Below are 25411 nucleotides of genomic sequence, written 5' to 3' on the forward strand. Positions count from 1 at the left end.
GAACACTGGCAATATGTTTCTTTCTGTCTCTGGGGTGGTGGTGGTGTGGGGGAAGGGTAGATTATTCCACAGGAAGTTCTACTTTTGCCACTGTTGCTATGAAATATACCTTGAAACTGTCAGTAAATCTGGGACTGTATTATTGGATTTTTCAAGACAGAAAACATATGGCTAATGTAACACTTATATAGTACTTACTATGTGCCAGCCAATGATACAATAGTTTGCCAAAGTTCATTCACCCACATGAGGACACAGTGGTTGGTGAGGAATTTTTGCTACTGACAACTCTGCTCTTCTGAGTAGACTGGACCATCCTGGGAGGGGCCCTTACTATTAATGGGTGCTCCTAGGTCTTGTACCACCAACATGCCTAACTGCATACAATGGAGAGAAGATGAAGTGGGTTAGGATTTTCATTTAAAATTGCAAGCCTTCTCAGTATAATTCTTTGAATTTTTAGCTAGTACCTTAAATTTGGAAAAAGTTTGGAAGAATTCTATGCCCCAGTTAAGCAACTTTTCAGAGTGGGTTATTCATCTTTGGTCTTTGTATAATGAAAGATTAACACATATACTACATGGGAGGCAAGTAAGTTTATTACTGTGTACTTTTCACAAAGATAGTTTTCCCCTACCCAAAAAACCTTCAAAGTACAAAGAAAGTAAGCAATAACAACTTTGAAGGAGCTATCTTTACTGTGCGTTTCTTCCTCTTGCTGGAACCATAATCCATTTATCACAAAAGAATATAGTGTGAAGATTAAACTTGAAAAAGATCAAGGTCAGTAGACTGTACAGATGTATTTAGCAGCAGGAAGCAAATAACTGCCAACATTATTAAGGGCTTACTACATGCCAGGCCTCATGGGGAGCATGTAACTTGCATTAGCTCATCTAACCCTCACAACAATTCTGTGACAGGAACACTGTTGTGCAGTGACAGAACTGAGACCCAGAGGAGGCCACCCAGCTAGTAAGTGGCAGAGTCTGGATTTGGACCAGGCTGTTTGATTCCAAAGCCTGTACTTGTGAATGCCAAAATGGAACCGTTGATTTTCTGCTATAAACCTGCTTCTGCCCCAGTGTTCCCAGTTGTTGCATTACCAGTTGTTCAATCCTAAAACCAAGAGGTCATCTTTTGATTCTTCCTTCTTCCTCACTCCACCATGCAATCCATTAGCAAATGATTTCAGTTCTACCCCCCAAAAAGATCTAGACTCTATCTACTTATCTCCATTACCACGTGCTTTCATCTTTTGCCTAGACTGCTACGAGAGCCTCCTGTTTTTGTCTACCTGCTGTTGTCACTCCTATGAGGGATGATTTCCTGGCAACCCATTTTTTTTTTTTTTTTTTTGCATGAGGAAGAAGGCAGAAGCAGTGTTCTTTCTAAGCTCTTTCTAGCTTTAGGACCTTTTCTCCTCTTTTCAAAAAATACTTATGAAGTACCTACTATGGGCAGGCACTGTTTCTGTGTCCTAAGAGATAAAGAATGGCACGGACAATCTAAGAACAAGGAGGCTGATGCTTTACCTGACAAAATGACCAAGTATTAAAATAGAATATTGCACTAAATAGAAGAAAAGAAAGTTAAGTTCATGAAGTGGCATAGGCTCATTAAAGATTAATTTCATATCCTAATTGGCTACCCATTATGGTGGCTTTTGAAGCCTGGGAATCACTTTAGAAAGTCCCTGTTTTTTGCATTCCCCCTGCAGGCTAAGAACACTTTAACTAGGGCTTGCCTATGGTTTGATAGATGTAATCTAGAGAGTCGGAAATGGCCATCTCTTAGCGGAAATGGCCATCTCTTAGCAACCTATTTGAACTCTTTAATGCAGCATTTCTGAAGCCACCTTAATCCTTGGACTTTTCCATTTAAGGGTCAATAAAGTTCTTCCTTTCCCCTAAGGCTGTTTAAGGTGGGTTTCTGTCACTTGCCACCAAAAGTCCTGATTAATAGCCTCCCCCACCCTTACGTCTTTCATTGAACTACCACAATCTATCCTGTCTGCTGGCTTGCTAACTTGCTTATAGTATCCCTCCTCCTTCAACTGAAGATATTTATGAAACTATGCAGCAGACTGTGAAGGATATTTTAAAAGAAGAATTTCAATAATGTTTTTATCTTCTCCCACAATATTCTGGGCAATGTCAGTATTGTGGATAAAAGTATTATCTACTTGAAGAGCCAACATCACCTACTGTAGCTTAGTGGCAAAATGGTTAATTGAGAGTTTAGATTCTGGCCTCTGAAATCAAACATGTATTAGTTGTTTCACTTTGAATAAATTAGGTAACTTCTAAGCCTCAGTTTCCTCATTTATAAAATGGGGATAATACTGTGAGGATCCAATGGGAGTAAGTATGGACCTCAATTAGCATAGTGTGAGAAGCACAGGAAAAGTGTCTAGTAAAAATTAGCTATATAAGCTCTAGTATGACAAAAATCACTGTACTTCATAATGACACTTTATACAGATTACACACTGCATATAAAGACTAGGACAACCTTTACTTGCTCTTTTGAGACATCCTCTACAGAACCTTCCTTTACTCTAGTTTCAAGGTGGACTGTATAGTCTGCAGAAATGGATTCCAGCTCACATTGGTTATACTAGTTTATGAAATCAAGGCTTTCATATAGTAGAGCATTCCAAGTTTTCCAAATAGCATTAACGTCTAGTGAGACATCAAGTAACAAATAGAACAAACAGTGAGTATTAAAACAGGGCAAAAAAAATCTGTTATGAGGGCAAAAGAAAAGCAAGCACACTCAGTTTCTCTACTCAGTAATTCTTTAGAGAAACAATAAGCAGGTATACTTTCACAAAGTAACAAATAAAAAAATGGAAAGCAACTCACATAAATATTGGCATAAAATTATCAGCAAAATATACTGTTTAATTCCAGATAGTCCACTTTTACAATAAAATACCTCATAATATTGAAACTATGACGGACATGATTTTACTGATCATTCTTTCCTGAAATGATCTCAAAATTAGCTCTACAAAGCCAGTCTGTCACATGTGCAATTCAGCAAACAAAAAAATTCAGCAAAACAAACAAAAACTGTTATTGTCTAACTCACCCAGATTATTCTAGCAAAAGCAGGTGTTGTGCCTGAACCCTCTGGTTTTGCAAACTGCTGGATAAAACTAATGTAATATACAGTGGATAGAATTTAAAACCAGGAAAAACTTGGGTCATTTAAACTAACTTATTCTAGTTTACTGACCATTAATCAGTGACCTGACCTCTATAAGAGCTGACAAAGAGAAAACAGAATTTACACAGCAAATCAGTTTTCAGGACTTTATCCAAAAAGTCCCCAAAGGGCCAAGGGCCTAAAGGGACACCTCCACTTACCCCAGAAGAGAAATGTCAAAATCATTTTGTTATGATTTTACTGACGACGTCGTGGACTCCTAACAATAGCGCAGCTGTGATCGTAAGGCTGCACAGCTGATACGCGCCTCGGCCCGCCTCGGCCGGTGTTTACGGTACACGAGGGGCTGGTAGCGCCCATCCACAGAAGCACAAGCATCACCTGCGCCCGGGAGCGCTGTCCGCACCCCAAAAGCTCCCAACCAGCTACACTAGCCCCAAAGCGTCTGGGGTCCTTAAGACTATAAATAATTGGTTTGATATTACACAATTAGGCGATGAAACGCCGGAAAACGCCTGAAGGTTCCGCAACTAACTGGTAGACATATTTGCTCAGGAATCGGTAGACATATTTTTCAATCCATCTAATCGTTTACAAAAGGAAGGCTTAGATAATCTCTAACCTCCCAGGAAAACATTAACTTCGGGGAAAGACTGTAACAACTGAGTTGAACCCCTGCTGAAGGCCCATCCTTCGGTAACTCAACAGGTTATACGCACTCCTCCAGGCCTGCGTCCGCTGCTTGCAGAAAAACTGAGGGGAAGGACTGGACCATTTCTTAAGCAGGCGGCCTTGGGACAGGTGGGGGACTGGCCCAAGTCTCAGTTTTCCCTCTGATGGGGCCATCAGGTCACCTCCAGGACTGCCCCGTGCGTTCGGCCTAAGACTTGCAGAACTTTCTGCACAACCAGATCCAACTTGGAAACTCCCGATGGGCAGCGCGACTCCTCCCGGAGCCCGGGCTGGCGACCCCCGCAGCCACTTACCCTCCGGGTCTGTGCTGTCGGCGATGATCTTCAGCAGCGCTACCCCCACCACGACCCCCAGGGCCAGCACAGCCAAGATACCTCGCGAGCCGAGTCCCATTGTTCCGAGGCAGGACGCAGAGGCCGCGTGGGTTCCCGAAGAGGTGGCGGCTGCGCTGGTTAGAGCTGTGCCTTGGCGCACCCGAGCCCGCCCCGCGTCCCCTTCCGCCACGCACGCCTCACCTCCCACCGCCTGCCCCCCAAAGACCAAATAGGGCGCGGGAGCCTGGCCTGGAGAGGGCGTCGCGTGCCTGCCCCGGCGGCGGGACGGGGCGGGGCTGAGGCGGCGGGGCGGGGCCGACACGCGGGGGCGGGGTTTGCGATTTGAAGCACCCGGACCCTCCTAGCAGCTTCCCCGTGTGACGCGCGCATGCGAGCCTCGGAATGCTCGAGCAGTTTTCTTTTTTTTCCGGAAAGGGTAGTTTTGTTTTTTTGGATAGAAGCGAGTACCTCTGCCTCTCCAGATACCGAGTACGCCGGGCTTTGCTGGGCCCGGAAGGAAGTCTTTGAAGAGTAGTTTTTAGGTGAGGCACGGAGGCTGCGTGCGGCTCAGAGTGAGAGGGAGAAGTCGCAGGCGAGGACAGCATAAAGGGAGGTACAGGAAAGAGGGTTTTTTTCCTCCGAGTGACCCAGCCTAAGATGGGGCGGGGGTGAGGGGCTCGACAAATTCATTAAGTGCATACGTAAAACATCCATGATCTCTATACCCCAAATAACACCTCATCCTCTTCCACAGGTTCCCTGCTTCTCTGGCTAGCTAACGTGCCTAAAGAGATTATCCGAGTGGACGCGGGGGGATGGTGGCGGGGGGATTGGAAGAATTGGTAGCTGTTCATAGGCAAGTATAGCCAGCAAGGCCGAGGCTGCACACGTCTAACCTAGTCCCTTTTCTCCTTGGTGTCTGCTGTCCCAGTTCAGATGGATTAACCTGTTTTTGGCTAAGTTCCTCTTCAGCCCTTGGAGCCAATTCTACTCACCTGTCTTGACTTGCAGTGCTCCTACAGACTGCATTTTGTTTTTGCTAAGAAACTCCGAAGTGACCTGTAGCAACCCGTGGCTGATGCAAGAGAACGACAAAGATTGAGTCCTCATTTGGGTGGGAAACCTTCAGTTGAAAATGATCCAGAGCACTTAAAATCCTGGTGAATCCACCCCCCTTCCCAACACTCTAAATGTTGCAGATCTAAATGTTGTTGATTCTCTTGGTACCTGACCCAGATTCATGACATAAGGACCACGATATCATAGTTGTATTCCCAAAAATATGTTATGAGAGATAGTACTTTCTGATCTCAGGTAAGGCTATCAGTATAGACATGATTAATCATAGGGATTAAGTGGGGCAGTCTGTCCTAAATTTGCAGACCCCCATCTGTTGTTTCAACCAAACTTGCAAATACTCGTTGGCATCCACCATGGGCAAAAAGCAAGCACTGCACATTTAGCTTTTGGTTACTCCATTTGATTGGGGAATCTGGTTTAGGAATAAATTGTTCTGGTGACTGCCTATACCTTTGTTCAGGCATTTCACAATCCAGGCTCAACCTGTCTTTCCAACCTTGGTTCAGCTACCAATGAACAAGGGTGCTCTCTGGTTCTTTGGCATTTGACAGGAGTAGCAGCAGAGGTGGCTGACTTTGTTGGCAGCACTGGCAGCAACAGCAGTTTCTCAGTGGTTGCAAGATTGAGTTTCCGATGCAGAAGTGCATGGGTGGGGAACTGCAATAGAGACAGTTTCCTCACTGGACTAGTTCTGCAGTGATTTTGTGCATTATTCCTGGAGGCCTAGCGTCTGCCATGATTCTCTTTACCCTCCAGTAATTCTGAGAGCCACCCAATATCTTCAACATGCTCCTTTTCTGCTATATCAGCAAGAGTTAGCTCTTCTTTCTCAAAACTAAGAATCCTGACTTTATACGGTTCATTATGTCTTTTCCCCCTAGTAGGCTACAATTTCCATTGGTAAATTGGTAATAGCTGGTAAGGCATCTTTAAGCAGATGCTTTACCAGCTATTTACTGAGTGCTTACTGTGTGATGGGCAGTGTCCTAATAGAGCTTACAATATAGTGGCAAGACAGATACATTGACAGTTACAGTCTAGTAACGGGAACAGAGTGTGATTAGAGGCTATGATGTAGTCATGGAAAAGCACACATTGGATCCAGGGTCTGTATCTTTATATTTGTACTTGAGGGTATAACACACTTCCTGTCACATAGAAGGCATAGAAGGCATTCAGTTTCTATTCGTGGAATGAATTTTAGGTGGAGATAAACAAAGCAGCAAAACTCTGGTAATCTTCTCCCTCAATTATGTCCTTTTTAAAAATCCATCCTGTATTTCCCGTATGTCTGTATCTTTGGCTTAAGGTCACCTAAGGGTGCACCAGAGATTGGAACCATCATTTATTCATTAATCCAATCAGTCAGTATCCAAAAATTTATTGCACACATGACATGTACCAGGCGCTATTCTAGGTGCTAGGAAATAGCAGTGAATAACACTGATCTACCTGATAGACCAAGTGAGTGGTTTCAAAGTGAGTTAGTTTCTGGATAGGAATGGCAGAAACCGCTTCTGTTATGACTGTACAAGAGATATTGAGATTTCATGTTATTCCACTGAAACTTACTTATATCCCACAGTAAGTTTTTAGTTGTAAAAAGAAAGAGGTGATAGAGGAAGGCTCATCCGGTTTGATGTCCACAGATGATTATTACTTTCTAGCTATGTATAAATCAGTCTGTTGATAAATCCATACTTGCATGAGGAACAAATCAGAATCTACCTAGCTTTGAGACCGTGAGGTAGCTGCAAATAAGGCAAGGCAGTGGAAAGATTTAACACAAGAGTATAACTTGGCCTGTGGCCATCTCCCTGTCTCTGCCAATTTTCTGTCAACTTCCATTTTAGCAGATTGACAACATGTTATAAACTGTGATTAAGTCTTCACAATGAAAGCTGATTTTTTGGGTCCTTTCCCTCTTCTGCACCCCTGCTTCCTTTCCCTGTGTATTAGAGTCCCTGTTTTTCTCACACCTTCTTCTTCCCTCTCCTTTTAGTTTTTCCTTCTTTTTTTTTGTCCCTGAGGGTACAAACTTCAGCCAGAGTGTGAATCTGTTCAATTAATCCAAAAAAACCCCCCCAAAAACCTTACTGGGTATCTTGTGTTCAGTGCTACATAGGATTCTAAGTTTAAGACAAGAGCAAAAATAAAAATAAAACAAGCAAAAAAAAAAAAAAAAAACAAGTAATGGTAAAGATAAACAAACAAAGAAAGACCAATGAGCTCCACAATTGGATTTTACTTTTGAAACAAGGAGGTCAGAGAAGAGAGTTCTGGGTGGACTAAAGTTTTAAGGAATGACTTCTCAAAAAGGAATTGGAGAGTTGTGTCTGAATCTGAGAGGTCTGGTTGAGAGAGAGGTGGTGACGGTGAGTTTTCAGTACGGATCTGGCAGGATTATGTTGTGCTATGAGTACAGTAGGAAGGTGAGATCTGAGTTCAGAGATTTCAGTGGCAGGCACTAGGAAGTCCCATGGGCCTTTCCGTTGTTAGTCCCAGGTTATTTATCAGCTCCTACTTTGACTCTTTTTGTTTCTTCTCTATAGGAGGCTATAGGGATTCAGCATACTTTCCTTTCCTGTTTGAAGTCACTGCCACCTACCCCATTCTTTGGTGTTCTTATTTCTTCAAGGCTTCATATGGAGTTAGTTGCAAGTCCCCATGCCATTCTATAGTAAGAACTAATCACGATGGAGAAAACTGACAATAGATAAAATAGCTATTGTGAGGAAGTTAAAGAAAAATCTGAAATAAAGTTCTTAGACATTTTGATTTTTAAAGAACTTCACATTACCTTTTAATTAATTAATTAATTTATTTTTGGCTGTGTTTTAGGTCTTTGTTTCTGTGCGAGGGCTTTCTCCAGTTGCGGCAAGCGGGGGCCACTCTTCATCGCGGTGTGCGGGCCTCTCATTGTCGCGGCCTCTCGTTGCGGAGCACAGTCTCCAGACGCGCTGGCTCAGTAGCTGTGGCTCACAGGCCTAGTTGCTCCACGGCATGTGGGATCCTCCCAGACCAGGGCTCGAACCCGTGTCCCCTGCATTGGTACGCAGACTCTCAACCACTGCGCCACCAGGGAAGCCCCAAGTTCTTAGACTTTTGATCCCTGCTCAGTATTTCCTATCTCGCATATAGGAGATGGAAGAGTAAGGCTTACCATCCATTCAACAAAAGTTTGAGCAATTGAAAACATACATACACACAAGAAACAACTAGAAATGTGTCATGCTGATAAAACACAGCAATGTGATGGAGAACAACTAGGTGGTTACTTTAGAATAAATAGGTAAGTCCTCTCTAAGTAGGTAAAAGTTAAACTGAGTCCTTAAAAGGAGCCATGTGAAAACCAGGGGAAAGTACATTTTAACCAAGCTTGATGTGTCGGGGAAACAGAAAGAAAGCAAGTGTGGCTGAAGCAGGAAGTATAAAATGAGGTTTGGGCCTTTTCAGGTTAGTTGGGTGTTAATTTAAGTATGATGAAAAGCCATTAAAGAGTAGGCAGTGGCATTTTATGATTTATATTTTTATAAAAGATTACACTAGCTACTATAGAGAGGAACAAGAGTAGAAACAGGAAGTGCAGTTAGAGGGTGATGCATCGTGGGCTTGAACTAGGGTAGAAGTAGTGAAAATGGAAGAACTGAATGGATTTGGGATGTGGATTGAGTGTGGAGTCAATTGGATGTGGTGTTTCAGGGAAAGAGAAATTAAGGCAAAATCCTAAGTTTGTGGCTTGAGAACTAGATGAGTGGTAGCTCTACATCCCTTATCCTGGAATATTCAGTCACACTTTCTGAGCTCCGTCCCACTGTCCTTCTGTCCTTCTGAGTCTCTGCATACAGAGATAGCCAGGGAGAACAAAAAGTTTCAGTGATTATCTGTTGGTACTTACTCGACCCATGTCAAGTAGTAGTAAGTGTTACTTAAGTCTGCTGTCACCTAGGAGTAGTGCACTTTGGATATTACTGGACTGGGGGAAGAGATGAAATAAGAAATATAGTTAAACAGATGTAACTGTCGTTTGGAGGACCATATCATAGTGTTGGGGAAAGAAAACAAAGACTCCAACGAAAGACCCCTCTGTACCAATATAGAAGAGAGAGAGAATGTAATTTTACTATTAGGTAAGCATTATCAGTGATAACATGCATATAAGGTATCACAAAAGTGAATACAAAATTTGGAGAAATTTCCACACAGATTTATGCAGAAAGTAGAAGAGAGAAAAATGAAAACTTCTCTGTGAGAGACAAGATGATGTACCTTGTAATTGTCTCATTATACCCATGAGAGACCTCTGAGCTAATTCCAGAGTAAATGTTTACAGTTTCAAGGGTCAGAAGGCCTGTGACTCTGCTTTGTAAGATCAAAAGATCAGACCATTTTTATCAGCCTATTATATGCCCTCAAGGTGACACCCCAAAGAGGAGAGGGTGGGTAGGCCGTGACCTCCATCCTCAAAGAAAATTTCATCGTTTTACCTTTACAACTTGTCACATTTTTTTCCAAAGAACTTTCATGTAGCCCACCCCAAATAAATAATATATGAGAATTTCATTGCGTGATGAGAATAAAAGAAAGGACAGTACATTATAAGCATTTGTGATTTCTCCCACTTCCTCCGCCTTCTTCTCCCCCAGTTCTAACTCCTGGGTCTCCTTCCAAGAGAGGGGCTGAGTGTGCCTGCTCTATTCCTGAACTTTCCTGAAAGAGAATCAGAGACTGAGGAGAGAGGGGCTGAGCTGAAGAAGTAAGAATGAATGCCAAGATGATACAAATGGCTGTAATTTTTTGGCTGAAAGGAAGAAGAAATAGAAGATAAAGGGGATGAAAAGCAAAACCAAGAACCACAGGGATGAAGCTGAGAGAGAATTTTTGGTGAAGATTTTGAGACTGGGCCTTTAAGTCAGCTGTGGACTTGAAATGTACTGAAGTGAAAAGAATGGGGCCAAGGAGGTTTTAAGAAGTGCTACTGGGCTTCCCTGTTGGCGCAGTGGTTGAGAGTACGCCTGCCGATGCAGGGGACACAGGTTCGTGCCCCGGTCCGAGAAGATCCCACATGCCGCGGAGCGGCTAGGCCCGTGAGCCATGGCCGCTGAGCCTGCGCGTCCGGAGCCTGTGCTCCGCAACGGGAGAGGCCACAACAGTGAGAGGCCCGCGTACCGCAAAAAAGAAAAAAAAAAAAGTGCTACTGTGGGTTACAAGTTGAATTACCTATAGTATTCAAGTAATGGAAGTAAAGATTCAAATGACTTTTAAATTATCTTTGATTATGGAACCAAATTCTGTGGAGTGTGAAGCCCTGCCGAGACTGGGTCCTGCAGTGCCTGAATTGGGTTACCCCTTATGGAGACTCTGAGGGGTGTTAACCTTGAAGATGGTATGAAATCAGTAATAATCATTCAGAAGTTCTTTACTGAATACCAACTGTATTTGTAGCACTGTACGAGGGACAGAGGGAGAAACAAAATAGTGCATCGTGTGGCCATGTCCATATGGACAGGTAAGTAAGAACATACCACCGAAAGGGATGTCATAAGACTGCGAGGGCTGAGACTTGGTAGGAAGGAGTGCTAACTCTATGTTGGGTGCTTTCCTAGACTTTGATATCTACTTTTCCTTATTCTGTTTTTTAAGCTTACTCCCCAAATTGTAATAATTTTCTTAAGCTTTAAGATTCTATCATTTCGACCATGTATACCAAACAAAAACACCATGTTTAGGACAACTAGCATGGAAAAAAGTACTAAAAAGTGAATATTTTTCAGGTTGACAGTTCTCTAGGTGACCCTTTCTTTTTCCTTTCCACTTTTCTGAATTTTCCAACTCCTCTAAAATAAGTCTTTATTGCATTTCAAGGAATTTTTTTTAAAAAAGCCCTTAGTTCAGAATGTTAAGACTAATAATGATACAAAAATGTTTCTATGATTATTCTACAATTAGGTACTAGGCTTAAGACAAGTATGACTTAATCTTCTCTTAGAGCTTAGACCTGAAGAAGAAAAACAAAATTCTCTCCATTTTGGAGAGCAAAATCCAGAACTTAATTCAAATTCTTTCTTCCAATATATCAATTTATCTATTTCCAATGACCCACTCTTTGTGTAGACAATACTGCAATTTGCCTAGTCATCTGAGTTAAATCCTCGTGGAGTTAACCTTTGAAAGAGGACTGTATTGGGAGTCAAGATACTTGGTTTCTGATGTCAGCTCTGCAGTTGACTTTCTGTGTATATGGTCAAGCTATCTAACAAGTTTTACCCTTGCTTTCTTCATCTTAAAAATGAGGGATTTACATGCATTGTCGGTAGGAATGTAAAATGGTGTGGCTGATGTAGAAAACAGGTTGTCAGTTCCTCAAAAAGTTAAATACAGAATTACCATATTACCCAGAAGTTCTACTCTTAGGTATATACCCAAAAGAATAAAAAATGGACTCAAACATACAAATGGTTCTGAAGACAGTTCCATAGTGGCAGCAGAGGGGGTTTTCCCAACAAAAAATGCTTTCACACCAGTTAGGTATCCTGCAATTTAACTCAATTTTGATACTTCCTACCAGGAGATAGCATCAGATTCCACAGGTCAGGGGCTCAGTTCTACAAGGCTACCCTGTACTTCACATGCCAATCAGAAGTCCAGGTTGTTACCTGTGCTTCTGACCAACTGGCTGTAAATCAGAGGTTCCCATGACCCCCTCTTTGGGTTCAATTTGCTAGAGTGGCTCCCAGAACTCAGGAAACCAATTTATTTACTAGATTATGGGTTTATTATAAAAGGATATAACCCAGGAACAACTAAACAGAAGAGCTGCATAGGGCAAGGTATGGGGAAAACATGCTGAGCTTTCATGCCCTCTCCAGGTGCATCACTCTCTCTCAAATCACATGTTCACCAAGGTGGAAACTCTTCAAACGATGTCCTTTTGGGTTTTTACAGAGGCTTCCTTAAATACTCACAGTTGATTAAATCAATAGACATTGGTGATGATTCAACATCTAGCCCCTCTCCCCTCTCTGGAGGTCAGGGGGATGGAGCTGAAAGTTCCAAACCTCCAGTCACAGGGTTGGTTCCCCTGGCAACCAGCATCCATTCTTAGGTGCCCTAGGGGCATTCCAAAAATCACCTCATTAACATAACAAAAGAAGCCTTTATTTCTCACACCACTTAGAAAATTCCAAGTGTTTTAGAAGCTTTTGTGCTAGTAATGGGAACAAAGACCAAATACATGTTTCCTAATATGAATCACAATATACAATGAAATATTACACAGTTGTAAAAAGGAATGAAGTTCTGATACATGCTGTGCTGTGGATGAACCTTAAAAATATTTAGCTAAGTGAAATAAGGCAGACACAAAAGGACAAATATTATATGATTCCATTTATGTGAGGTACCCTGAATAGGTAAATTCATAGACAGAAAATAGATAAGAGGTTACCAGGGACTGGGGGAGGGTGGGGTGGGGAGTTATTGTTTAATGGGTACAGAGTTTCTGTTTGGGGTGATGAAAAAATTTTGGAAAGAGCTGGTGGTGATGGTAATGAAACTGTGCAACTCAGACTGGGACTTGAACCCATGTCCCAGGACTCGAACCCAGCCAAAACCCAGATTGAGACTTGAACCCACGTCCTTTAATTGAGATCACACACCTGGTCTCAGGACTTAATGAAGCTCAGGTTCTTGATGTCTCATTGCAAAAAGAATTCAGTGAGAGACAAAGTGTTAGATAAGAAGTAGATTTATTTAGAGAGAAAAATACTCCACAGACAAAGTGGACATCTCAGAAGGCAACAGGCCCCAAAATATGGCATGGTTAGTTTTTATGGACTGGGTAATTTCATAGGCTAATGAATGGGAGGATTATTCCAGTTATTTCAGGGAAGGGGCAGTAATTTCCAGGAATTGGGCCACCACTCACTTTTCTTATATTTTTTTGAAATTTTGGATTTTATTTTATTTTATTTTTTATATAGCAGGTTCTTATTAGCTATCTATTTTATACATATTACTGTATATATGTCAATCCCAATCTTCCACCGCTCACTTTTTGACCGTTTATGGTTGGCCTCAGAATTGTCATGGCACTGGTGGGTGTGTCATTTATCTTATTAATGTATTACAATGAGCATATAGTGAGGCTCAAGGTCTACTGGAAGTCGAATCTTCTGCCATCTTGGACCGAGTTGATTCTAACCAGTCCTTGTCATGTCCTATGGCTATGTCATTTTTTTTAAAGCTTGTGCCCTGCCCCCTTCCCTCCTGCTTCATTTGCATAGCATTGTGAATGTAATTAAGGTCACCAAACTGTACACATAAAAATGGCTAAAATGGCAAATTTTATGTTATATGTATTTTGTTACCATAAAAAATTGATATTTTAATGAGATTTAAAAAAATATGTTTGAACTCTAATGTTCTATAATACCATGGCCAAAGTGCTAATGGAAGAAGAGGGAACTGATCTGGGTGATGAAGGATGTGTCTGTCAGAATTAGTCCACTAGAACTCTGTGGAGACAGTGAAACCCAAAAATGGCAAATGGGAGGCTGCAGGCCACATCCAGCTAGGAGATGTGTTTTGTTTGGCTTGTGCAATGTTTACCAACGTAGCAGTTATTTATTTATTTTTTTAATATTTATTTATTTATTTATTTTGTTGCACCAGGTCTTAGTTGTGGCACTTGGGCTTCTTAGTTGTAGCATGTGAACTCTTAGTTGCAGCATGCATATGGGATCTAGTTCCCTGACCAGGGATCGAAACCAGGCCCCCTGCATTGGGAGTGCAGGGTCTTATCCACTGTGCCACCAGGGAAGTCCTCCAACATGAAATTTAAGATTTTAAGAAATCGGTTGTTAAAATGTAAAACCTAGGTGTATTGCTATTAAAAATTCTGGTTTATGGGCTTCCCTGGTGGTGCAGTGGTTGAGAATCTGCCTGCTAATGCAGGGGACACAGGTTCGAGCCCTGGTCTGGGAGGATCCCACATGCCACAGAGCAACTAGGCCCGTGAGCCACAACTACTGAGCCTGCGCGTCTGGAGCCTGTGCTCTGCAACAAGAGAGGCTGTGATAGTGAGAGGCCCGCGCACCACGATGAAGAGTGGTCCCTGCTTGCCACAACTAGAGAAAGCCCTCGCACAGAAACGAAGACGCAACACAGCAAAAATTAATTAATTAATAAACTCCTACCCCCAACATCTTTAAAAAAAAAATTCTGGTTTCTGATTTCCTTTGAAATATTAAAAGATCTGATAACACCAGATCCATCTTCTCACTTAGCTGGAGTTTTGAAGTAGCTGTTCCCTTTAAGCAGTACACACTCTCCAAATAGTCCCTCTGGTCCTTGCTGTCTTATTCCCAGCTGGCCTCATTAATCTGTTACTTTCCAGTCTCCTCTGGCATTTGTATTTGTGGCCCCTAGCATAAATCAATGATCAGGTGAATTATTTCTGAGAGCCCTCTGCTTGGTTTGTCAATTTCTTTAAAAAAAGTGTTGTCAACTAAAAAAAAAAAATACACAACCTAAAAGTTGAAAATTATGTTTTATTCGGTGGACTTACTGAGGACTTAAGCCTGGGAAACACACTCTTAGATAGCTCTGAGGAGCTAGCTGTTCCAAAGAGGTACAGGAGTAGCCAGGATATATGAGTTTTTGCAATATACAGGTAGTTGGAACATCAAAAGATTACTGTTAATTAAAGAAAACCAGACATCTCAAGTTAATGAATTTAGCCCTGCTTTACAGTATGGGAAGGTGCAAGAGCCTGGGCTCATTCAAATCATTCCTTTGATATGCACCTTAACTGTTTAGGGCCAGTATCCTGTTCTTTCCCATCTTGAGTTCCCTCAGGGTGTACACTTGGAGGTGTCTGCAGTTGATGGCTTCAGCATCCTTTGTTTACTGATAACAGGTGACATTCTTCGTACACAGTGTTAAAGGAATTTCTTTTTTCCTTTCTTACCTCTTCTAAAACATGGCATGACTGTATTATGCTACCACATAAGGTTTCAGGTTTTGGTAACTGACACAAATACGTGTGAATAATTTTGTGAGCATAGAGTTCTAAAGAATACTTAAAGAGATAATTCATGCATGCAGTTCCTGGAAGTTTGATCACTGCTTTTGTGAATCTTCAAACATTTTATAACTACTTTAATTAGGTTTATTTTTTATTTCAGAAAAGTCAAAAGTATTACGTTGATGTTGCAAGAAAATTTAAACAATGCATAGAAATACACAACAGGAAAAGCCCTTCCTGCTTTACCTCCCTAGGGGAAACCGCATTTAGCAGTTGGGTGTTTTTCTTTCCAGACCTTTGTTTTTGTTTGTATGTTCGGTTTTTGTTTTTTTTTTTTTTTTTTTTTTGCGGTACGCGGGCCTCTCACTGTTGTGGCCTCTCCCATTGCGGAGCTCCGGACGCGCAGGCTCAGCGGCCATGGCTCACGGGCCCAGCCGCTCCGCGGCATGTGGGATCTTCCCGGACCGGGGCACGAACCTGTGTCCCCTGCATCGGCAGGCGGACTCTCAACCACTGCACCACCAGGGAAGCCCGTATGTTTGTTTTTATTTTTGTTTTTGCACATAGACTTATGTAGAAATTTGTGTATTTATATGAACACAGAAACATGGAACACGTCTTTTTTCCCCACAAAAAAGAAATTATACCACATTTACTGCTTTGCAACTTGCTTTTTTTTGACAATATATTGTGATCATTTTCCCATACCTACACATATAGATATGGTTCATTCTTTGTGATGGCTATGTAGCATCAGAGTATGAATATAATTTATTTAAACATCTCACTTTTGACATATTTAGGTTATCTCTGATTTCTACTAATATAAATTTAATGGCACTGTGAACATTCTTCAGCCAATATCCTGGCAATATGGAAAAAGTTATTCTGAAGAGTAGATTCTTAGAAGTGGGCTTATTTAGTAAGGAATGTGTGTTTTAAAAATTTTGATCAGTATTGTAAAGTACCTTTTAAAATTTACATTCCCACCATTGCTGACACTGAATATTATCTGTCTCTGCCTTTTGACAGTGTGGTAGGCAAATGATGGTGTCTCATTTTGTTCCATTTGCATTTCCCTCTTTATTAACTAAGATGGCACATCATTGTCTATTTCATTAGCCATTTGTATTTCCTTTTCTGTGAACTATCTGTTTTTGTCCTTAGTTGCTTAACTCTTGTTTGATCTATGTACATGAAAGTATGTAATCGGGAAATAGATCTGTATGTCTGCATACTAAGAAAGGTTTCAAAACCTGGCTCCTGGCTTGCAGTGTATGTGTGTTCTTGTTCCTTGCTAGTGTGTTAGCTTCCTCTTGTTGTGGCTTGTAGTTATACCTCAGTCAACCATCAGACAAACAACATTTGTTTTTTGCCCAGAACAGCTAGCTAGGTACAGTGTGTAACTTAAAGAGAAATTAAAAAAAATAAATGAGTCTCTTACTGGCCTTTAGAAGATCATAATCTAATGGATGTGAAATGTACATGGAGGCAAGTACAACAATAAAAATGAAAATTCCTTGCCTTTGATCAGTGCTTTACAGTTTAGATTCTTCTGATAAAGAAGACAAGAACATAAGTAGTGAAAATATTAGATTAAAAAAGATAAGTACCATAACACTGTAATAGCAGTTTGGGGGATATAGAGATAAGTTGGGAGCATGGGGCTTGGGATTGTGGAACAGCAGAGTATTCCAAGAAGGACGACGGAGAAATGAAAGATGAGATGGAAAGGATTTTTATGGGTGGAAGAAAACCATGTGAAGAAACAGGACAAAAGGGTGAGAGTCTATCTTGGAAAGAAAGATCAGTTTCCTTTGGATTTGAGCATGGCATTTGGAATGCTTCGGAAGTGACCGTAGGAGTGAAGAATCCCTTACTAACTTTTCTTTGAGTATCATACTCTTGAGAGAAGAGTTTGAGAGAAACTTTGAGAAGAGTTTGAGAGAAACTTTAAGTTTGAGAGAAACTTAAATCGTCTGCTGTTTTCACACAGACCTTGTCTGTGACCACAGAAGGAAGATGCCATAACTGAACCATCCTGTCCCTGACCTTCAGTCTCACTCACATCCGTTAACTCATTGACTCCTTCATTTGTCTAACCTTTACAACATTCCAAAGACAGGTATGGCCCACCCGCTAAGCATTAGGACCATGCTAGGTGCTGGGGAGACAAAGATGAACATGGCAAATTCCCTTCCCTGTGGAAGTTTCAGGCTGGAATAAGTGAAGCCCTTAAACACTTAGCTAGCTAGAACACCATGAGCATCCCAGTCTCAGAGATAGCATGTCCAGACCTGAATCAATTTGAGGATCTCCTGATCTTCACTCTTGTTAATGAGGACTAACTTCGCTGAGAGGGGCTGCCAAGTGGCCTGCTGGTACCTGAGACTCAAGGGACTAGTGAGATGAGCTGAGTCTGGGAGGTGGTAATTCCCATTCTCATTCAGGACAGCCTTAGTTTTATTTCTATTGTATTTTGCTATATCTGTTCACAGAAGATGAGTATGCTTCAGTGGAAGGAGGAAGTTTTACTGAGGCTTGAAACATTTTTTTTCTTGCTAACCAGGTGGTTCACATGACCCTCTAGCATATTAGAAAGATGGTGTGGCACTAATGATGGCGGCATTATAATCCAATCTAGTTAAACCTATTTCTCCTTTGAAGATACTTTTGCTCAAATTGCTTGGTTTTGTATTATTTGTTTTATTGTTTGTTTTATTAATATAGAAATCCAGCAAGTTCAAAACGTTTTCACCTAAGTTTATTATTGTTACATTTATAATTTACATATCAAATAACTCAGGTGGTGTGAATTCAGATGGTGTGAATAAATAAAACTTTGGCTTCAGGATTAAGGAAGTAAATGAATAAGTGTTAGAGTGTTGTGTTAGAAGGCCTCACTTCTGCCACTTCTAATTGTGGAGCCCAAGTCACAAACTTACAGCCCCAATTTCCTCCTAGGTAAAAGGGAGAGGATTCATTTGACAAAGGAGTCTTTAATGTCCTATCCAGCGGCCAAAACAACAGCAACATGGAACCAAACCCATGAATTCAAGGGATGAAAGCGTGAGCTGGCCCCAGAGATGTGCTGCCCACCTTCTTGGTTAAACATACTCACTGTGAGGTCTGACAGCCTGACTTTGAATCTGGGCCTTCCTCCATCACAAGCCTAAGTAAGTCCCCTTACGCTGGGCTGCACCCCGCAGGCCTGCAAGCACTGTACTTGCCCAGCCTCAAGACCGAAGGAAGAGACCAGAGTCAGCAACAGAGACATCAGTGGTTTAATGGATGGGGGATCTTACATGTCTGAAATAAGGTCCTGGAGTGACACCCTACCATGTGCAGCCGATGGCCGGCAGGACATGGCAGCAGTCTTCGCTTCAGGGGAGAGAAGAAGGTTACCGGTCAAAGGGGGAATTGATGTCAGGTGGGCTCACTGGTTACCAGGGAAACCAGCAGAGGAGCACTCTCCTCATTGCTCCTTTGATAAGCTATCATAGTGGAGATGTTTTGATCTAAAGTTTTGAACTATCACTAGCTGGGACCAGGTGCAAGTATGTAGGCATTTACTGATTAGGATCTATAATTAAGAGGGAAAGTCAGTTAGATGAGTAGGGTGTAGGTGAAGCAGGAACTGGTTGACCAGGGGGTGTACAGAAAGCAAGATACAGCCATGTTGGGTGGCCCAATCATATACTTTAGCTTCTCAGAACTTCCATTCCTTAAACTGTAATATGAGAATAATAATACTACCTGTGTTACAGTGACGTTAGAAAAAAAAGATAATTCATAGAAAGTCCTTACTGTTATGCCTGGCACAGTAAGTGTTCAGTGTTAATTCTTTTATATAAAACACTTAGGTCTGGTTTCTCTAAGGTTCGTATGGGTATGGCTTTTATATGGCTTTTGAGCCAATGAAGCACAGGCCTCTAGGATTATGTGAAAAAAAGTTACTAATTTATAAATGTTGTCACTGACAGGTGCCAGGTAGTTACACTAATTTTAATAATTTAATCATATTACAGTTTTAATGGTATAAAAAATATAACACTATGTGGCAAGCTATGTTCTAAGAGCATTACATATATTAACTAATTCAGTCCCTAATGTTAAAAAATTCAGCCCAGTAAGTTTGAAGATCTAATTGGCCTTAATGAATGATTCATGAATCAGGCAGCATCCTGTCTAGAAAACAGAAAGGCACTCTGAGGGGTTGTACTAAATGGTAGGTTTTTATAGGAAGAAGTGTGGGATGAGGAAGCTATTAGCAAAAGAAAAGAAGGATATCTTTTTGGGGGGAGGAGAGAGAAGGGCAAGGGTTTTATCATGTAGATTGCCTCTTATTCCTCTGGGGATGGGGGAGAATGGAGAGGGCCCACTGTGGCAGATTACCTCCTTGATACTGACCAGGAAATTCCAGACTGGATGAATAAGATTACATTTCTGGGGAAGGTTGAAACTGCAGTTCCGTTAGGTATTAAATCTGTGTTTGGCATCATGGTCTTTAGCAGAAGTGATGCCATTTTGGGCCTGTGGTTTTCTCTTTAATACTAACAGGAGGGTACTATTATTATCACCTGCATTTTACACATGAGGAAGTTCAAGATACAGGTCTCCCAGCTAAGTGGCAATGAGTGTTTGAGCACAGGAAGTTTGGGTCCAGAACTCATGCTCTTAACTACTCTGCTCTACTGATTATTTTATGAAAATTGCTCATACTCCTGACCACTTACTTGCTTTAGTCAAAGGTTAGAAAATTGTAAGACACCTGGGAAAACTTAGACAAATTAATCATGAAATATGAGAAGGAAAATCATATAGACTAAGACATTAAAATATTCTACAATAATAAAGATAGAAGACGCTAAATAAAGGAAAGATTTTTGAATGAAAACAGTGGAAGTCCGTAAGAATAGTAAATAAAACTACCAGTCAGAGACTTGTGTTTCTGGCAAAATGGCAGTCTAGATATCTTGGTTGACTCTCACAATAAAAATGCTGGATAAAGGATAAAAGGACATTTAGAAAACAATAAATGGATGAGGAAGTTAGGAATTTTAGAGGCTAAAAAGTAAGTGAAAGCAGAAACACAAAAAGGTCAACAAATTGGCTTTAACTGTGGGAACATTTGCCAAACCAAGCTCTGGTTTTCAAGTGATAGGGTTTAGGACATGCTATCCTAAAACATGACATCTTGGTATATTGAATATTTTAAGTTGAAGGAGTCTGAGAAAATGGCAGAAGCAGGAGGGTCTCTCTGACCTTCCCCTGGCCCTTCCCGCATTAAGCAGGTCATGAGACCCTCATGTGAGAGAGACATAACAAGAAAGGTAGACATATTTTCTGTCCTTCCAAAGCTTACAGTCTGACTCTAGGAGTGGGCTCTTTTTATTCCCAGATAGCAAACAAGGCAAATGAAGCTCAGAGAGGCTAATAGTCACATAATTATTGAGTGGAAAAACTATATTTGTCTCAATCTTTAGCCCTTTCTCTTTCTACCACACAGGCTACTTATTGAAGGTTTGTGTTAATGAAGCCTTTTGGGTTGCAAGTGACAGAAAAGGAACTCAAACTACCTTAAACCAAAAAGGAATTTTTTTGTTTTATGAAACCAAGCCCGAGACAGGGAAGAGAACGTGCTGGCTTCAGGGATGACCTCGCCCAGGGAATCCCACAGTTTTGGGAGTCTCTCCTTTGCACTCTTGTTCTCATTCTTGTTCTATCTCTATGTCTCTCTGAATTTTGAATTTATTTTTTTCCCCATGTACTGGGGAAAAAATTTTTTTCTCCATGTACTGGGGAATACGCTACTGGTAATCTATACCATGCCCTAATGACTCACAACAAAGGAAAAAGAGCAACTTCCCTGCTACCTATAGTTAGAACAATTCTGGGGAAAACTGATTTATTCTACATGGGTAATGAACACACCACTGGATCCATCACTGAGGCCAGAAGGGTGAGGTATTTTGATTGGCTCTTATGTCGCTTACCAGCTTCTGTAGCCAAGGATGACAAAGCCTATTATCAAAAGGAGGGGAAATGGCACAAATGTGGCTGCCAAAGGGACCATGAATGGTGCCAACATTTAGTAAGTACCTGATAAATGTTAAGTGAAGAACAAATTCTCACAAGTGCGTAGTACAGCACCTTTGCATCAATATTTACTAATGACATTGCACTAGAGTTTTCAAATGCTATATTGATCAGGTTTGTTCTACTATGATGGCTTCTAAAAAATTAATTGGAAAGCCTGTCCTGTTTTATTCTTGTCTAAATAACATTCGATATATATGTTCCTTGAATTAAAAAAAAATCACGCATAAAAGTCCTTGTACTTTTTGTGGAATAGGTTTTGAAATAGAATGCTAATATTTATTTAGAATTGTTTCCTGGGAATTGGGTGTATTTAAATGTGCACAATTAATAACATATGGTAGACACTCAAAATATGTTAGTTTCCTCTCTCTTCAACTGGAAAACAGAGGAGATTGTAATGTTGGAGATGCTTGAGAAAGAGCACAATATATTGAAAGCAGACTTTTCTAAAGATTAATGTGATAGCAGCATTGAAAAAGAAAAGTATTAGAAAAGTCCTGGAGGACGATGCGTCTCAAACAATTTGTAATGGAGTATCAGTTTCTTTTTTTCTTTTTTAAATCTATTGCAGATCATTTGTAAGATATAATTACAAATTACTAGAAAAATAAAATTTAAACAACTGGTATACAAAATATAAGCAATCTTCTATTTTTAGATTCAACAGACATAAAATTACTGTCTCAAATGGTTGTCAATGTTTCTAAACAACAAATCCTAATTTTTACCTTGCATTGGTCTGGGAACAAACTGTTCATGGAAGGGTACTGGTCCCCACTGACTAGGAGGTTGTGCAATAATTCTTATGTCAATGCCGTCCAGTCAAAGACCACAGGAACACATCTGTTCCTGAGAAAGGTGGTTATTACTTGTTGTAGCAAGATGAGTTACACACCCTGCAACATCTTAGTAAGAACAGTAATATCCCCCCCATCCTCGGGGGATACGATCCAAGACTCCCAGTGGATGCCTGAAACTGTGGATAGTACTAAACCATATACATACTGCATTTTAAAAAAAATACATACATACCTATGATAAAGTTTAATTTATAAGTTAGGCCTAGTAAGAGATTAACAACAGTAACTAATAATAAAATAGAATACTTATAACAATATACTATAATAAAAGTTATGTGAATGTGGTCTCTGTCTCAAAATATCTTATTGTACAAATTTAAGATGCCTTTTCCATCTTAACTAAGCACTTATCATGCACTGTGTTTATAACTTCTTCAGTTTGAGGTGCAGCAGCAAAACTGGCATGAATTTCTTTTTCCTTTTTCACAATTTCATGGATAGAAGACTTGTTCTTACTGTAGATCTTAGCAACCTCAGCATACTATTTCTTATGTCGAAAACTTTCACCTTTTCACTTAAAGGAAGCACTTTGCCTCTACTCTTGGGCAGATCTCAATTGCCAGCATCATTACTCTTGAACTTGGGGACCACTGTTAAGTAAGGGTAACTTGAATACAAACACTGATACCGTGACCAGTCGATCTGATAACTAAGTTGGGTACTAAGTGACTAAGGGGCAGGATAGCTGGACAAAGGAAGGATTCACGTCGTGGGTGGGATGGAGCAGACAGTGTGAGATTTCATTATGCTACTCAGAACCACACACAATTTAAAACTTATGAATTGTTTATTTTTGAAAATTTCCATTTGATATTTTTAGACTGAGGTCGACCACAGGTAACTGAAACCACTAAAGTGAAACTGCAGATAAGTGGGGGCTTATGTAATTAGAAAGGACTTATTTTAGGATTTGGGCTTGTGTCAGGTAATATTGAGAGATGGGGCTTTGTCTGGGATTGGATGCTGTCAGGAAGTGGGGGCAATTCTATGATTGGGTATCTTATAAGTCTTATTGGAAAGGGGCAGGAATAAAAAGAGCCTAAACTTTAATTGGCAAAGAGGCAGTGGCCGCTTATATTAGCTAGGATGGAAAATATTTTGGTTATTTTTGTGGTTTGGACATGTTCCTGTTTTTGTGTGTGTTCAGATGTGATTTCGGACTGGGTTTGTTTTTGTCTTGATCACAGAGTGGCCTGATCTGATGATGTTCTGTGAAATTGAATATGTTCTACACCAAGACCTAAGCCGTGAGTGCCAGATCAGCTCCCAGATGTCAGTGACTACTTTTCTGTTTCTCACCTCTGTAAGGTGACAAGGGCCTGTCTAAGGGTAAGAACATTGCATTTGAAATGTAAAGGAAAGGATGTGGTGAACTGCTATTACAATACAGTGTCAATCCTCAAACTTTAACGTGCATCAGAGTCACCTGGCAGACTAGTTAAGACACAAAATGTTGGGCCTCACCCCCCAGAGTTTCTGATTCAGTAGGTCTGGGGTAGGACTTGATAATTTGCATTTCTAATCAGTTCCCAGGTGTTGCTGATGCAGCCAGACCACACTTTGAAAACCACTGAAGAAGATGGAAGTATCAAAGGTGAGGATGATTACAGGGAAAGAAAAGACCTATTGTAGTTAGCTGCAATTCCCAAGATAAAAATCTACCACTTTGTCCTGGTAATACTCTGATGCAATTCTGACACTGGACTGCACTGTGCATTTTCCTGTTTTAAATTACAAATCTTTGAGGGGGAAGTTCACAGAGGAAAATTCTCTCCAAAAATAATTTGTGCAAATTGTTGACTACTAAAGTTTGTACTTAACATGAAAGTAAAATTTATGTGTTTATTATCCATTTTCCAGGAAGTTTCCAATTACAAATAGGCAGATCCATTTTAGAAAAATGGGTTAGAAAACGAGCTCTTCAACTGGATTATCTGCAAATTGGCTTATTTGCAAATAGACGTTGTACCTACTAAAAGCAACCCTTACCATCCCTCTGTTAATTATTCTACTCCATCAATTTTAAGACAGAATTCCTTAAAAGGTATGTAACTGCCCATGCCTTTGAAATATTTAAATGTCTTTCCTAAAAATTTGACTTTGTTTACTTAATTTTGTTCATTCTTTTCTGGGATAAGAAAAAGTGGTAAATAGAAAAGAGGAATGGTAAATCGGGGTGGGAATGGGTGATCCCTTCTTGTTCCAAAAAATTGGTTTTAATTTAATTTCCTCTATATTTGCCTGATATGGGGTAAAAGAAAAAAGTGGCATGGACCTCTTGTGGTTCAGCTGGGTTGCCTCTGTCATATAATGTACATTGAGATTCAGTTAGTTCTTGAACTAAAAAAAATTAAGTATCATGCAAAGAATCTGTATAAGAACTTAATAAAATGATTTTTATAGCTCTTATAACAAGTTATAAACCATTTTATTAACTCTCTCTTTAAAAGGCTACCAAGAATCTGGTGATTCATGAAAAACAGCTTCAACAAGTGTAAATTATTGCTTATAGAATTAGGAAACTTGGCCTTCTTTTTAAAATAATTTCATCACATCTCTAGAGAGAATAGTCTTTGGCAGAGAGCTAGATTCTGCAAATCTAAGCTTTTTCAGTTTAACATCCAACTAAGAATTCAAGTAGAATAAGATGATTAATCTTGGGGTTGAGATGGGTCTACGCCTGATTAGCTACTGGACCAGGAGCAGGTCTTGCTCTGATGAGTAATTTAACTTCAATTTCTTCATTTGTGAAATGAGGAGCTTAAACTAGTTAACCCCTAGGGATTCTCTGAACTCTTTAATGTTCAAGTTGTTATACTAGGCCTAGGGCTGTGGGTTTTAATTACATTATACCCCTCTCTTTCACAGCTCCTCTTAATTATTTTTTCAGTATCAAAAGGATGTTGACGGTAAGGGCATGCATGGAGATGGCAAAGAGACTGGGAACAGATTAGGAAGAGTTGAAGGAACTGAGGTTGTTGAGCTTGGAGAAGAAGAGGTTCATGGTGGGGGAGATATGAGATCTCCCTGAAAAATATGTGGAACTTGTCATGTGAAGAAGAAAAACATATATTCCAAGGTCAAAGGGTAGAAATTACAAGGAAACAAATTTGGGTTCAGTGTCAGGAAAAACTTTTCAACTATTCATTCAAACATTACTA

General features: G+C 40.5%; 1 protein-coding gene and 1 long non-coding RNA gene across 3 annotated transcripts in view; one reads left to right on the forward strand and one right to left on the reverse strand.

The window, feature by feature from the left end:
• TMEM123 (transmembrane protein 123) overlaps window positions 1–4464 on the reverse strand; it is a 71798-nt gene extending 67334 nt beyond the window's left edge. Inside the window, exon 1 of one of the 2 annotated variants that reach the window (XM_067750828.1) lies at window positions 4161–4464. In XM_067750828.1, the coding sequence (XP_067606929.1) occupies window positions 4161–4260 (100 nt within the window). In that variant the 5' untranslated portion in view covers window positions 4261–4464. The remainder of the gene's footprint in view (window positions 1–4160) is intronic. The other variant, XM_067750829.1, reaches the window with a different exon arrangement.
• A 119-nt stretch (window positions 4465–4583) lies between these two features.
• LOC137229689 (uncharacterized) lies at window positions 4584–24609 on the forward strand. Its single transcript, XR_010945801.1, has 5 exons — window positions 4584–4723; window positions 18253–18464; window positions 23438–23579; window positions 23777–23844; window positions 24111–24609. It is a non-coding gene; the product is annotated as an uncharacterized lncRNA (long non-coding RNA).
• Window positions 24610–25411: the final 802 nt, after the last annotated feature.

The sequence above is a fragment of the Pseudorca crassidens genome, chromosome 9 (assembly GCF_039906515.1).
Source record: "Pseudorca crassidens isolate mPseCra1 chromosome 9, mPseCra1.hap1, whole genome shotgun sequence".
Lineage (NCBI taxonomy): Eukaryota > Metazoa > Chordata > Mammalia > Artiodactyla > Delphinidae > Pseudorca > Pseudorca crassidens.